The sequence below is a fragment of the Sinocyclocheilus grahami genome, unplaced genomic scaffold (genome assembly GCF_001515645.1).
Source record: "Sinocyclocheilus grahami isolate Dianchi unplaced genomic scaffold, SAMN03320097.WGS_v1.1 scaffold150.1, whole genome shotgun sequence".
NCBI classification, from domain to species: Eukaryota; Metazoa; Chordata; class Actinopteri; order Cypriniformes; family Cyprinidae; genus Sinocyclocheilus; species Sinocyclocheilus grahami.
In genome coordinates this window covers 1,392,237-1,407,600 of record NW_015505329.1, presented here as the reverse complement: position 1 = coordinate 1,407,600, position 15,364 = coordinate 1,392,237, and the positions used below count along the sequence as shown (strand labels likewise).

Below are 15,364 nucleotides of genomic sequence, written 5' to 3'. Positions count from 1 at the left end.
AGAGAGAGAGAGAGAGAGAGAGAGAGAGAGAGAGAGAAAATACTATTAGAGTTACTATCACAACATTAGAGCTGCATATTTCCCCAAATTACAACAAATGAAACCACATTTTCTGGCATTACCAAATACAGAAAAATTAAGTGACATTTTAGGGGAAGATTCCAAAATGATCACAACAGCAGCAAGATATGTATCAGTTTATCATAGACTAAGACTGTCAGCCAGTGGACAAAACTGAAGCAAGAGCATTTCTTACATGTACGGTTGTGCAAAGTTTTTTTTTTTTTTTTTAACGTCTCTAATATTTTTCTTGCTTGTGGAAAAAGAAGAAAAAAAAGAAAGTACACATGTACTTATTAATTGTTTATGTATTATATAATTGTTTATTCCTTATTCATGTAATGGACAATGCTTTGGCAATACTGTGCAAGTCATGCAAATAAAGCTCATTTGAATTTGAGAGAGAGAAAGGGAGAGAGGGAGAGAGAGAGAGAGAGGCTCATGGATGGCTGTGTACAAGGAATCTGTCTGCTAAAGCAACACGCAAAGCTTGGCAGACTTGCAATGAGCAGCCACCTGGTGAACCACATGTACTGTCCACCTCCACACAGATCCAGAACTTTATCACTTTATTACACTTCATTCTCCTACATGAACAGCACAGGGACAGATCATAGAAAACAGGATATTTTTTCCTTTTCCTTTTGAAATACACAGTACACCACAAAGATGGTTCCTCTGAACATTTAATGAAAGCCCTGAGAAATAACTTGTTTACATTTTTTTTTCATATTTATGATATCACTACCATGAACAAACAAATATGAATGTTTTTGTACGGAAAATTATTACAAATGTGGAACTCTTACTTTGATTGTTTTCACAATCTTATTTTCTTCCTCATCATCCGTCTCTGGAAACTCGTAGATTTTGATCTTGTGCTCCAGGATTTCTCGCATAATCTAGAGAAACATAAAAACGACTTTAAAACTCAGAGAAACCCTCTGCGATTCCTTCGGGCCCAGCACACAACCTTCAGAGATTCACCAAGAGCGATTATTTAGGACTGAGGAACATCCTCTGTTTATTTATTTGTGGATGTGCTCAAATCTTTTCATCTGATCTTTCCTGTCTGAGCGGTAATGCTGCGCTCCTGCTCATGGTTCCTGCAGAGATAATACTCTGACAGATGGCAAAGCACTCAGGACACACATGGTGCCGGAGGCTTGAACTCCTGCTGTCTCTTCTTGCCTTTTTCTTAATCAGGAGTTTAAATGGACAGCACTTAGCACACGAGAGCTGGAGGCTGCAGCAGGCTGACCTGTTTCTTGAACTGTTGGCACTCTTCGGGTGTCAGGGTATCTGCTTTGGCAATCAGTGGGATGATGTTGACCTTCTCATGCAACCGTTTCATAAACTCAATGTCCAAAGGTTTCAGTCTGGTGGAAAAACATACAACACAACACCATGATAACCATCACACAGTTCTCTCAGTCCCTTTCGCTTTTTAATAGTCTTTGCAAATGCATGAATCACCAAAACTATAACTCATTCTTAATATCAGGGCAGGGTCTGAACCTTTGCACAGTTAAAGATCACTCACATTGGCTTTAGAAACGGAATAATGTCGTTTTTTAATAGTGCAACTAAATTCAAAACTACAATGATAGATTATTTGATGATCCACATTTTAAGAGAACAATTATATAAAAAAAAAAAAATCAATAGTTACAAAAACACAACACCAACAACCAATAAATCGAATACATTGTTTATTTTAATTCAGAGGAGTTTATTATTATTGTAATTATTTATTGAACATTGGTGACTTTTTGAATATCAATATTTGAAATAATGCTGTTTTGAATATTGTTGTTTTATAAAAGAAAAAAAGTCACTAGTGGTCATGTGTTATACTTTTACAGCTAAATTGGTTTCCGTTTTGAATCATAGGCAACAACACCCATATTATTTACTTTGTACCATGCTTCAGTTCTGATAATCATCAGGACTGTGTGGACACAAGACTGAATAGAGCGACACATTCCTGCATCTTCACTGCGACTGAGCACAGATCCACTATTGTCTGAGAACAGCTGCTTACAGTAACACAGTCATTCTAATGTTTTCACTGACTAAGAGGAAAATTTTGACTTCAGCTCTGGCTTGTCAATGAAATTCATTATCAGACATCTTAGCAGGAAAAAACTGACAAACGTAAAGTGAAAATGAACTGAAGCATGATATACAAAAAAAGAAAAAAAAAGGTCTAGGTTTGAATACAACCAACCTATTTTATGCACAAAATTATAGTTAGAAGATTTTTAAAATATTTTTGAAAGAAGTCTCTTACACTCAACAAGATGTAAAATGTAAAAACAGTAATATTGTGAAATATTATTATAATTTAAAATAACTGCTTTCTATTTGTATATACTTTAAAATGTAATGCAAAGTTGAATTTTCAGCATCGTTACTCACAACACAATGTCACATGATCCTTCAGAAATCATTCTAATATGCTGATTTGCTGAAACATTTCTCATTATTATATAATGTTGAAAACAGCTGTGCTGCTTCATATTTATGTGGATACTGTGATGTTTTTCAGGATTCTTTTGTGAATAGAATGTCAAAAGTACAGCTTTTATTTGAAATACAATGTTTTTTGTAACAATGTAAATGTCTTTACTGACACTTTTGATCAATTTAATGTATAGTGTACCTTTCCTACTGCAAATTGGAGGGTTTAATTCACAACACAAAAACTGAAACTTGCGTCACTAATGCACAGAAGCTATTTTAATTAGTGGCCAACATATGATTGGTAAGTGTTCTCCTTCTATTAAGACATTATAAAGAATAATAATCAGCTGGAAAGCAGAAGGACAGGTCTCCGATCACTCACCCATGTCCTGAGGGTGCAATGAAATACAGGCAGCAGTGCACTCTGCTGTCCGGCATCAGTCGTCTGTTCACACGTGACTCGGAGTTCAGATAATCCTCAAACTTACTATCGATGTGATCAATGACCGGCTGCCAGCTGGAGCAGAAAACACACGTGAGATTCAGGTCATGCTTTCGGTTTAAAGCAACACCACAGTAATGAAAACACAATCACACAGCCATCTAACTATATAAAGCAACCTGATATTGAACCATACTGTCATAATTATATCTGGCACTCCACCAAACACACTAAAATCGTTCTCACCAGTTGCTGTTGTCCACAGCGTCTCCAAATCCTGGAGTGTCCACTATCGTGAGCAGAAGCTGGACGCCTCCCTCCTTCATCAACACTTTGGACTGCTCCACCTGTGGATAACAGACTGTCTGAATTACTACTAGGGATGTAACGATTCACTCAACTCACGATTCGATTTGATTCACAATTTAGATTTCACGATTCGATTCACAATTTTTTTTAACAAAATGAGATTTAAGACAAATTATAAATTAAATGTTTCCTTTTATTATTGCTTGGACAAAATACTGTATATTTCTTTGTGAAATTGAAATATAACACTATAATAATATACTAATATAACACTTGTAAATTATTGCTCTTTTGTTGGTTTTGATTGCTTCTATTGTCCTCGTTTGTTAGTCGCTTTGGATAAAAGAGTTTGCTAAATAACCAAATTTAAATATAATGTAAATGAAATGAAATTTTAAAACAAGCCCCAAATCAAATAAATAAGTAACACAAATAAAAGAAATCCCTTCATATAAACAAACTGAGGCTTTGTCTGTGCTCTTTCCATTTAAAATGAGAGGCAACCACTACATTTTAATCATGATCCAAAACAAAGATGCTGCATACATGTAACATGAGCAGTTTTTAATCTAAATTACATTGTATAATTTCGAAATTTGAAGCAAAAACAGAATGGTTTGACTTCAGTTTTGTGAAACTATGCATAAAAAATATCTGCATGAAACCGAAACAGCAACCGCAGACGAGCTGAATGAGACGCAGATGCACTCTCTGCCAGCAGGTGGCGCTTAAGTGTTTCCTTGGTTTCCGCTGTAAACAAAGCAGGCTGCACTTATGAACTTTAATATGCATTATACAGAGGCAAGAGGAAAAGAAAAAAATACCATCTAAACTTTTCAAAAGACAGTAAGTTCCCCTCAGACATGCATTCATATAAACTCCTACCCCTAATTGAATCGCGATTTGTTTAGCATCTCAACCGATTTGAATCGTCACATATTTAAATCGATTTTCAACCGGCTCGAGGTTAATCGTTACATCCCTAATTACTACTTCTACATAGAGGCCCTTAACATATGCCCTAGTAAATACTAAAAAAGACCTCACAAATGGCTGGTGTAAACACTAGTAGCTAATGTCTGCTTGGTCACTTATGTTTACATACCACAGGGTATTAGTGGTGTTGATGCAAAGACAACTATCAAAAATCTGAAATGTTGTGCAAAGCTCCGGACTCACAGACACTCTCTAAAGGCTACAAGTACAAGCATGCAGGACATAGCATAGCTATTACTGAAGTATTACTTAAGTATGCTTGAGAAGCCAGAAGTATAGTAGCATAGGAACCTAGAAATGTGTGCACGGAGTTATGATCTAAAAACCTTTATAAAACTATATTCAAGTAAAAAAAAAAAGATGTTTGCCACTTTCTGTTCCCAGTGCACAACTGAGAAGGAACAAGCAGCATCTATTGACATTTAGGAAACATAGCTTCACTCTTTATACCTGAACTGTTTTCTTGATTCTATGCGAAGGTCCAGGATATTCTCCAGAGTACAGATTCGTCAGGAACAGAGAGTTTATCAGCGTGGACTTTCCCAACCCTGACTCTCCTGAAAAAAAGGACAGAAAATACAGAGAAACATAAGGTTAAAATGATACCTGAATTCAGAGCAAAATAAAAAATAGATTTACTGAAGGAAATACCACTGCTTGCAAGACTGCAAAAGTATAAGGTTTGAGTTTTAGTTAAATTATGGGTTAGGAAGATTTATTTTTTTATTATTTTATTTAGCAAGGATGCATTAAATTAATGCAATTTTAAAAGTCAAAGTAAAGACAATGTTACAAAATATTTATATTTTAAATAAATGCTGTTCTTTTAAACTTTCTCTTCACCGAATCCTGAAAAGAAATATCATACATTGATAATAATAAGAAAATTCTAATAAATGCAACCTTGATGATCATAAGAGACTTCTTTCAAAAACATTGCTTTTTTTTTTTTTTTTAAACAGTACTGTATAAAATCAGTAGACATGGCAATCAGGACTAGAAGACTAGAGAATATTTCATTACCGACATAATGAAGTACAGACAAATATGAAATACAGGACTCTCAAGATGCATTTTCAAAAGTTAAATAGTGCTTGACAGATATGGGTTTTGAACCAGCGGACGCAGATACAATATCTAGAAAGCAGGGTGATTTATTACTATTTATTGACAAAATTGTTTATTATTTGACAAAATATTTACTCACGATTTGTAAAAATTATTTTGGTAGATTTGAAAAGAACAAAAGAGGGCAAATGTAGCACTTATTCTCAAAATTGCAATTTAATGGCTGATTTATGCACTCCTCTAGCATTACATTTAAAATCGTAAAAATGTGACATTCATGGCATGAGACAGTGGCCAAAAACATCCATCTGATGCATGAGTAAATAGACAAACAATTAAAATAATAGTGCAGATGGAATGCAAGGACATGCCCTGTGTGAACCTCCTCTAAATGTATTACGTCAATGCTGGAGGGAACGGCATTTTTTGCATCCAATCTAAATGATTGTCTAAGAACCCAAAGAACCTCATGGGAGAACAGTGGAAATAACCTCAAGCAGCTTTTTGGCAGTTCTTTAGTAAATATGTTAATGGACAAGATGTGACTAAGTGAACTTCATTCTAAATACTTACTGCTAATTGTTTTGGAAATTCAAACATGACCGACTCAATACCTCTCCATCGGTGTGATGATGCTTCATTATTATGTATTTAGCATTAGTGTGAATACAGAGCAACTAACTAAGAGAGCGCAGCATTCATCTGTGCGGTCTCACGCAGAGAGGTCAGCACATTAACTAGAGTAAATTGCTTCTGGCAGGGCAAGTGGCTGGCACCATTACAGACTTGGCTGTTTTCCATACCCAAACACTAATGCAAGAACAACTGGGTAAAGTCCACCCGCACAGTCCAGCTAATTTATATTAAAACATCAGCAAGAGAAAGCACTATAAAACTTCATTAATGATTCATGATTCATTAATAATAAGTTAAATATTGTGATATTATGTGATGAAAAGTTTAAACCATCTACCAAGTCTAACCAAAGACAATATTTTGCAACTATAAAGACCACAAATAATGTCTTGAACATGCCTTTCACTTGAGACCGAAAATAACTCAAGCACGCACAACCACGAGTCCTCAGGTCAGATTCATAAATGCAGTGGATGTCGGGTACAAAACCGCAGCTCACATGCAAAGCCAAAGCAAACACCGCTACGTAAGCGTTCACAGCAAATTCTAGCAAAAACAGGACAGATCCCATATCACCGCAAACTTGATTAAGCGTAAAAGAATCAAATTCAGAACTATGCTTTGTAAAATGTCAGCCATTTAGGTGTTCTTCACTGAAGTCTTTGCATTTTTCAAGATGAACAGGATGTGAAATCACTGCTATTCAACCCCTGCTTCCTGTGTGTTATCCAAACAGTGTTTAGACCAAATGTCAAGAATGTAGTCTCAAACTGGAAAACATTCAAAACTAGACCGGAAGCTTCTCAAGTGGTCATAATGACTGCAGCACACACTGAATCCATCACAAGCAATGTGTCACTAAATTAGTTACACGTTGAGTGTAGTTTGGTATTTGCAAACTGCATACCGAAGGTTATAAAGCAGATCAAAATCAATACATTCAAAGAATGTGTTTCCTTACCCACAACCATCAGGGTGAACTCAAAGCCCCGCTTCACAGACTTTCTGTACACTTGGTTGGGGAGGCTTGCAAAGCCCACGTATCCCTCCAGATTCTTCTGCTGCTGAAAACAGACAGAAAAACACTTTTTTGATCAGAGAAATTTGCTGGTATATGCTCACAAATAACACACACAATGTAAATAGGTGATAATGTGCTATTCTCCCAGTATTAGTCATACTTACTGCTGTGTATTTGAATCCCAGAAATGCATGGTATTGGTTAAGGGTGATGGGGAGCAAAACGAAGATGTCAGAAGAGATGTTTGGCATGTCCAAAGTTCAGCATACAACAGCATTTTTGGACAAAGAGGGAGAGGGAAAAAAAGCACAACAATGTATGACATATACACAGGTTCCAAATGCTTGAAATTGCTTTGGAAAGTAAAAAAAAAAAAAAGGCAACAAGGTTTAAGCTGAACTGATAGAGTGAAAGTCAGAGGCTCAATGAAGCAAGTGACTCAAAAACATATACAAACATCTACTGAATAACATTTATCTAGGACTGCAGTCTTCAAACCAGGGTTCGCAAGGGAGTTTCAGGGGGTCAAGTGGAAAAAAAAGAATAAAAATAAATAAATAATACAATTAAAAAGGTAATTAAAATAAAATAAAAAATTTAGCTAAAACAAATTAAGTAGAAAAAAAACAAAACTATAACAGAACAAAGTTGAAACTAAAAATATTCCAAATAATATTTTGTGCATATTTATTATATCAATGTTCTTTATACATTAAACTATTTAGCTGGCTTTTAAATATTAGGATGGGCTCTGTTGCACCAGGATGATCATATTTGGCATGAAAAAAACAGAAAACCACTGATCTATGATGTTTAAAGTTTTTTTTTTTTACCCCCCAGTACTATGTGGCAACATGTGGAATAATACCTCACATTAAGTCACCAAAACAAAAATATGAGGAATAAATATAAATCACAACATTTATGCAAAGTATCACAGAGAGCCTGAAATGTGCTTGTATGATGCTGAGTGACACAATGAACTAAAAAAAAAAAAAAGGCAACAAGGTTTAAGCTGAACTGATAGAGTGAAAGTCAGAGGCTCAATGAAGCAAGTGACTCAAAAACATATACAAACATCTACTGAATAACATTTATCTAGGACTGCAGTCTTCAAACCAGGGTTCGCAAGGGAGTTTCAGGGGGTCAAGTGGAAAAAAAAGAATAAAAATAAATAAATAATACAATTAAAAAGGTAATTAAAATAAAATAAAAAATTTAGCTAAAACAAATTAAGTAGAAAAAAAACAAAACTATAACAGAACAAAGTTGAAACTAAAAATATTCCAAATAATATTTTGTGCATATTTATTATATCAATGTTCTTTATACATTAAACTATTTAGCTGGCTTTTAAATATTAGGATGGGCTCTGTTGCACCAGGATGATCATATTTGGCATGAAAAAAACAGAAAACCACTGATCTATGATGTTTAAAGTTTTTTTTTTTTACCCCCCAGTACTATGTGGCAACATGTGGAATAATACCTCACATTAAGTCACCAAAACAAAAATATGAGGAATAAATATAAATCACAACATTTATGCAAAGTATCACAGAGAGCCTGAAATGTGCTTGTATGATGCTGAGTGACACAATGAACTGCATTTACTTTTCTCACGATCCTACCACTTCCATCTAAAGACTTATGCTTAAATGCATGAAATTAGTTTTACACACAGCTATGCTTACATATTAATTCTGTTATATATGAATTTTAGAAAACGCATGGATACATTTGAAGAAGCTTTTAAATATTAGGATGGGCTCTGTTGCACCAGGATGATCATATTTGGCATGAAAAAAACAGAAAACCACTGATCTATGATGTTTAAAGTTTTTTTTTTTTACCCCCCAGTACTATGTGGCAACATGTGGAATAATACCTCACATTAAGTCACCAAAACAAAAATATGAGGAATAAATATAAATCACAACATTTATGCAAAGTATCACAGAGAGCCTGAAATGTGCTTGTATGATGCTGAGTGACACAATGAACTGCATTTACTTTTCTCACGATCCTAAAAACACTTCCATCTAAAGACTTATGCTTAAATGCATGAAATTAGTTTTACACACAGCTATGCTTACATATTAATTCTGTTATATATGAATTTTAGAAAACGCATGGATACATTTGAAGAAGCTTTTTTTTTTTATTTGTGTAGCTAATATTTTGGGTCAAGACAATTCCCACTGATGCCTAAAATGTGGAAAATAGAAACAATAAAGAATGAGTAGGTGTGTCCAAACTCTGACTAAAACTGCATGCAAGAATCATGAAATAACAGCAAAATGTGAACCGATTAGGGTTTCCGGTAAATGCCTGACAACTGAATTCTCTTTCATTTAATCACAATTACTGGAAAGTCAAACAAAAGCAATATTTTGAACATAAACCACACAAGTGTCAAGATGGTACGACCTTAACATGACTACATGAGAAGTAATGGTGCAGAATATGAGATGCTTGACAGCACAATCAGAGGTCACAAAACAAAGACATGTGGTTACACTCGGCTGCATCCTTTAATGTCACCAGCATCATTTATTGTGCATGATCACTTGGTTTCTTTAAGAGTCATGACCGCCCTTTACAGTATTATTTGAATTAGTTGAGTGATATACACAAACCTCACGTACTCAGAATATGTAACGAGAAGTCAAACAGAGCAGAAGTAACACTAATACAAAGTCAAATACTAAAGCCACACAGTTGAAAGTAAAATACACAAACTCGTTGTCAGACCAGGGGCCTGTACCATGAAGCCGGTTTAGCTGGCTAGCCAGGTAAGTTTCAGTTCAGTTTGACCCAACTCTGGGTTTTAGGTACCATGAAAGTAGCTCGGCTTTAATCTGTGTTCATCACCATAGTAACTTATGTTACTAAGTCACTCCCCCAGGTTCTCTTGCTCCAAATTAAAGGACACTACAAAGTACAATATTTTTAAAGATAAAATCATCTGGCTTTTAGAGATTATTTATTATAATTATTTTTTATGATTTATATAATTATTATTAATCCATTTACACAAGCCAGTTTAGTTTGATAATAATTAAGCTTTTATTTTAAATGAATAATATAAAGATATAAAGATATGCAATATAAATAAGATTTAGAAATAATAGCTTTAAAAAAAGCTTAGATTTTTAAGAGTTTTTATACATATAAATATTATCAACTATATAAACTAACTTTACAACTTTTGCTTGCACTGATATGGCAAAATGTTTTCTTTAAAGGGGTCAAAGGGGTAAAGTTGCAAAGACTAAAGTCTCAAATCCAAAGAGATATTCTTTATAAAAGTTAAGAGTCAGTCACGCCTACCTAAAATGGCTCGTTCTAACACGCCCCCACATGTCTACCTCACTATGTGGGAAGATTTGCATAGCGCCGCCCAAATGTTTACGCAAAGAAAGAAGGCATAACTTTTATTCTCGCTGTAGTATTGTTGGCCTTCCAAAAGAGGATGATATCTGCTTCGTAATGCCTGGAGCTGATCCGTGCTGGTTGCTAAGGAAATACTACAATTGTGCGCTGTGGATCGCCGGATCAGCTTTCACCGTGGACGAGTCCAGGCCCAGGGTCATCACACGTCACCCGCCTCTGCTCACTCTAACCCTCCGGCTGTTCCTCACGCTAGCCCCCGGCCTCTGCTCACTGTAGGCCACCGTGTGTGACACTGTGTTTCGTTGTGAAAGCGAAACTACTTTGTTTGGCCTTCCAAAAATGGACACGACTAGAAATCAGTGGTTAAGTTGCATTTACAACACTGTTCCAGAACACTTCAACCCAAATATTCAGATGTGTGCAGCACATGTTATGGAGGACCATTTACTGATCCTGGTAGAGTAGACTACAATGCCGGCTGTTCTGACTCACAGACTGTAAGTACGTTTTTTTAATATTTAAAGAGTTTTTATATTTTATATATTTAAAGCGAGTTTTGAGCAGCGTAGAGTAGGGCTTGTTGTTTGTCATTTCTCCGATCACAAATGCAGACATGGTTTTATGTTTACGCGGCGCGATGCAACGCAACGCGTAAAAAGACAGTATAAGTCATTATAATCCATAATTATGTCCCCACTGGATGCAACAAATGCCTCGTTTATAATAGGTTTTAATGTTTTTGTCTCGTCGCTCCGGCCGGACAGGGCATCATCACAGTATGGTAGGGGCATAACATTTCCGTCACACGCTTGAGGTATTTGGCCAATCACAACGCATTGGATAGCTGGCCAATCACAGCACACCTCGCTTTTTCAGACCGATGAGCTTTGTAAAAATCGACGCGTTTCAGAAAGGCGGGGCATAGAGGAGAAACAATAATGTACAGTATGTGGAAAACAATGTGTTTTTTTTTTTACCTTAAACTGCATAAACATTTCATTACACCAAACAATGTTCTTTTTAGCAGCATCATATGACCCCTTTAAGTTGTCCTCTTTCATGGATAGACCGTTTCATCTTGCTATGTAAATTTGTTTAAATTCTTCATATTTTCAATCTTTTAATCTGTGGGAGTGAATCGCACTGACTCTCTGGCGAGAAGTGAATCAGAGTTTCAAGGCTGTTCGTTACTGATGCCACACTTTCATGTGCACATGCTTCATAAACTCAGGATCAAAGCCTGAGTTGACAGAGAAAGTTGATGATCAGCGTCATGGTACCAACAAATCAGGATTGGGCTGGTTTGGTTTTGTCAACTCAAAGCTAATCCTGTAACCCTGAGTTTGTTCAGCCACGTGATACAACCCCCAGGTGATGCATTCAGTTGTTTAAAACAGATCTGTCTACAGGATGTGAGAGCCTAACCACAGTTTTAGTGCACGTCTGAATGACACACAGCACCTGGTTTAATGTGAAGGAATTAAGTGAAGGAAATAACATTTTAAAGCACTTCTATCTGCATTTATTCATGAAACCACTAACAAATAGCTGGGGGGGGGGGGGGAAACAACATTTGTACTTCTGCAGAGCATCAGCTGTCTCTCAATTCACACGACATTAGCAGGTGTGGATGACATTTGGAGTGATAAAAACGACCCATTCAATGTGAACTGCTTTTCAATTAGATTATTATGGCAATTCTAAAAACAATATGCAAAACAGCAGTTTTCAAACCTGTTAGCATGTCTTTTTCTGTCAAGTATCCACCTAAACAACATCTCACAGAGATTGCAGGACGTATTTAAATTAAACTCCATATTACTTTATTTAATATGTAACCAAAATAATTGCATTATTCCAGCTGTTGTGCGACTAGCTGCTAACCTACACTAGCTTGCTTGTGTTCTAAAAATGAGTATTACTGCAAATTATGAGCGTGTAATATTTAACAATTAAAAAAAGCTTTGAAAATAGAGTGTGTTTGGTAAATATTGATTAAATTCTAACGAACGTAACCCGTTTTTCGCTCTTCAATGACTCGCGAGAGGGAAAAAAAACTGACAGGAAATGCCTCGCGCGCTATAACTAACCTAAATTACAGTAAAAAAAAACACTAAGCGAGCGTCGATTTAAACCACCGAAATGCTTCGACTTGACACAAACGCCGCGTAAACGTTAGCGAGACTCAAACGGCGATGTTTGGTCAATGATTTTATAGTAAAAGTGAGCGGAACTTACCCATAATATTAACGTTCAAGCGCCGCTTTGGAAACCGATCGTTCTTTGGCAGCCCTACATTCCCCTTGATACCACTTCCGCAAAACTCAGCTACGTCAGCGGCGTAGGAAACATTCAGATGAATGGAGTCAGATTACGCAAAGTACGTGGCTCGACTTTGGTGAATAGCCAGGCAAATCAATAAATCTCGCGATATTAACACGCACGCACGCCTTCCTGTAGCAGACCAGAAAGAGAGATACATAATTTAAATATTTTTTCCTAATTACCCGAATCTATAATTACTGAAATGTTCAGCATACAGAGGTCGTTATGGTCTGAAGACGTCTGATAAGCTTTGGCCGTAATACTTTTACTACATACACAATAAAAGTGCCACCAATTAAATGCTTATGAAGTGGTTTGTAAAAACTATATTATTATTGTATTATATGTTGTTATTTATTTATCATATAATAGTATGAAGGTACCATTTTACTATTTGTTATTTTGAAACTGATCATACGTTTAGTTGTGTTGTGGTTTTTATTAATAGAATAAAGTAATTATAATTATACATACAACTGTTTTTCATATCATTCCTAATATAGACATTTTGTATGTAAAATTGATGCTTTGTGTAATTCTATTTAGCTTTAAATGGAGAGATTTGAACATTTTGACTTAACTGGTCTAATGAATTGGTTATGAATGACGGGTCAATAAAATAAACAAAATCTCCTATGAAAATAATAAATATTTTATTCACGGTACATTTGAAAAGTAATGCCTTTTAATGTTTCTCAGTACCAGATTACACTAATGATCATTTCATCATGACACCATTTTTTTAAATTCAGAGAACAATAACATTATATTTTACGTTATACATAATAACAGAGAAAAGGAAAATAGAGGGGGAAAAAGCCATATTGTAGAAGAAAATAAGGTATAAATAATGAATATACTGCTGACAGTCATGATCTCATTAATTAAGAAACTTTACAACAAAATGTTATGGTGTATGGAGGACAAAACCTGCAAAAACAATAAATAAATACACAAATAAATAAATAAATGTGTGCATAAATGCACGTATTCTTGTTTAAATGCATAAATAAATAATTATATATGTAATGAAAGTAGGCAAATAAATAATATAAATTCCTTAAAAATGTTTAAGGAAATGCTAAACTCATCCTAACTATTTTCCTTTGATCGCTCATTTATTTCTGAATGTAGTTCCACTTTTGTTTCCTCTGCGCAACATGCTAATGAGAGGGAGTCAATTATGCAAGAGTGGGCGGATCGTGTGCGACGCGCTGGAGCGTTTGCCTGCGCATGCGTATTAACTTCATCAGTCAAGGGGACTGATTATTATCTTACACTTTTTCATAAGGCTAGTTTTGTAGTTACAATCATGAGAGAGCTAAATCATAAAAGATTTTAATCATGTTTCCGAATCATCCCTGCTGTCCGTCACTGCATATGATCTGACATTAACTGGTAAGGTCATGCAGCCCGTTGATTCTTGCTGAAACAGTGGCACATAACGGCTGTAACAACAAATTCCAGAAAGTTCTTTACCGGCCTAAATGCTTTAAAATGATTCATTGAGACAGTTCATGCCATGTTAAAGTAACTGTGTGTTGACCTGCAGTACAAGGTTTTATTTTTTCAATTTTGCACCCTGTTTTGTCCCACTTCTCAAGAATGTGAGTGTCAGTTTTGTAGCTAATAATAATGCTTAATAATTAACTTTTTATTATAATAAACCAATTAGGTACTGTATTTAGAAAAATAAGAATAACTCATTTATAGGATCATTTATGTATCATAAACGGATGTACAAATTTAAATGTATATGAAAATGTGTCAACATTTGACAACTGTCATGATTTATTAATTTATTAATAAATTTTCTTATCAGGCCGATACCGATAACAGAAAAAATTTACATTTATCGGCCGATACCGATATGGTGGCCGATATATCGTGCATCCCTAATTATAAGTGACCCTGAGTGCTTGTGGTGTGCTCAGATCCACTGCTCAATTAAAACTGTAGGAATTGTCCCATTTGATGACCCCTGCTTTTAGATTATTAAAATGTTCTTATAAAAAAACGGATAGTTCCGGTCCTTGATTCTGATTGGTTGAGCCGTGTTCGAAGCTGTTGTAAATTACATTACAAACATACACCTTTGCTTACTTCTGTGTGTTGCTTAGCATCCACTTTGTTGGAACCACACCTGTTTTTGAGGAACTGCATTGTTTGGTGGAAGAATACTGTTTTTATTTATATCATTACACTTTATTTGCTCGGTTTTATTCTGTGAAACATTTACGTATATGGAATAACCGTTTTATAAAAGCAATAAGCCCCGTGAAGCCGTGGTTTACAGTGAATTTATAACAGCTAAGGGGGCTTCGCGTCGTGTCTAACAACGCCCCAGCTGTTATAAATTCACTGTAAACAACGGCTTCACGGGGCTTATTGCTTTAATCACACTAAGACAATTTTTTTATTTTTGAGAACTGACGACTGGAAGTTTCTTTGAGGATCCAAATCTGACTCTTCTATGGCATCTGCGGAAAAAACACTTTTTTGGAACCTTAAAGAATATTTTGTGGAATCAAAAGGATGTTAAATGTTCTTCATGGAACCATCAATGTCAATAGAGTAGTGCAAAGCAATTCGTCCTCAAATTTGAAAAACGTAGTAGCACAGACAGTGCTTGGAAGTTTCTGGAA

General features: G+C 35.4%; 1 protein-coding gene across 1 annotated transcript in view; it reads right to left on the bottom strand.

Moving 5' to 3' along the window:
- Nucleotides 1-7,288, bottom strand: part of LOC107592167 (septin-7-like) — a 12,258-nt gene extending 4,970 nt beyond the window's left edge. The window contains exons 1-7 of the mRNA XM_016281570.1: nt 7,163-7,288; nt 6,939-7,041; nt 4,724-4,830; nt 3,215-3,315; nt 2,909-3,043; nt 1,322-1,439; nt 870-962 (exon numbers count right to left, since the gene is read on the bottom strand). Coding sequence (XP_016137056.1) covers nt 870-962; nt 1,322-1,439; nt 2,909-3,043; nt 3,215-3,315; nt 4,724-4,830; nt 6,939-7,041; nt 7,163-7,249 — 744 coding nt within the window. The 5' untranslated portion in view covers nt 7,250-7,288. The remainder of the gene's footprint in view (nt 1-869; nt 963-1,321; nt 1,440-2,908; nt 3,044-3,214; nt 3,316-4,723; nt 4,831-6,938; nt 7,042-7,162) is intronic.
- Between the last annotated feature and the right edge of the window lie 8,076 nt (nt 7,289-15,364).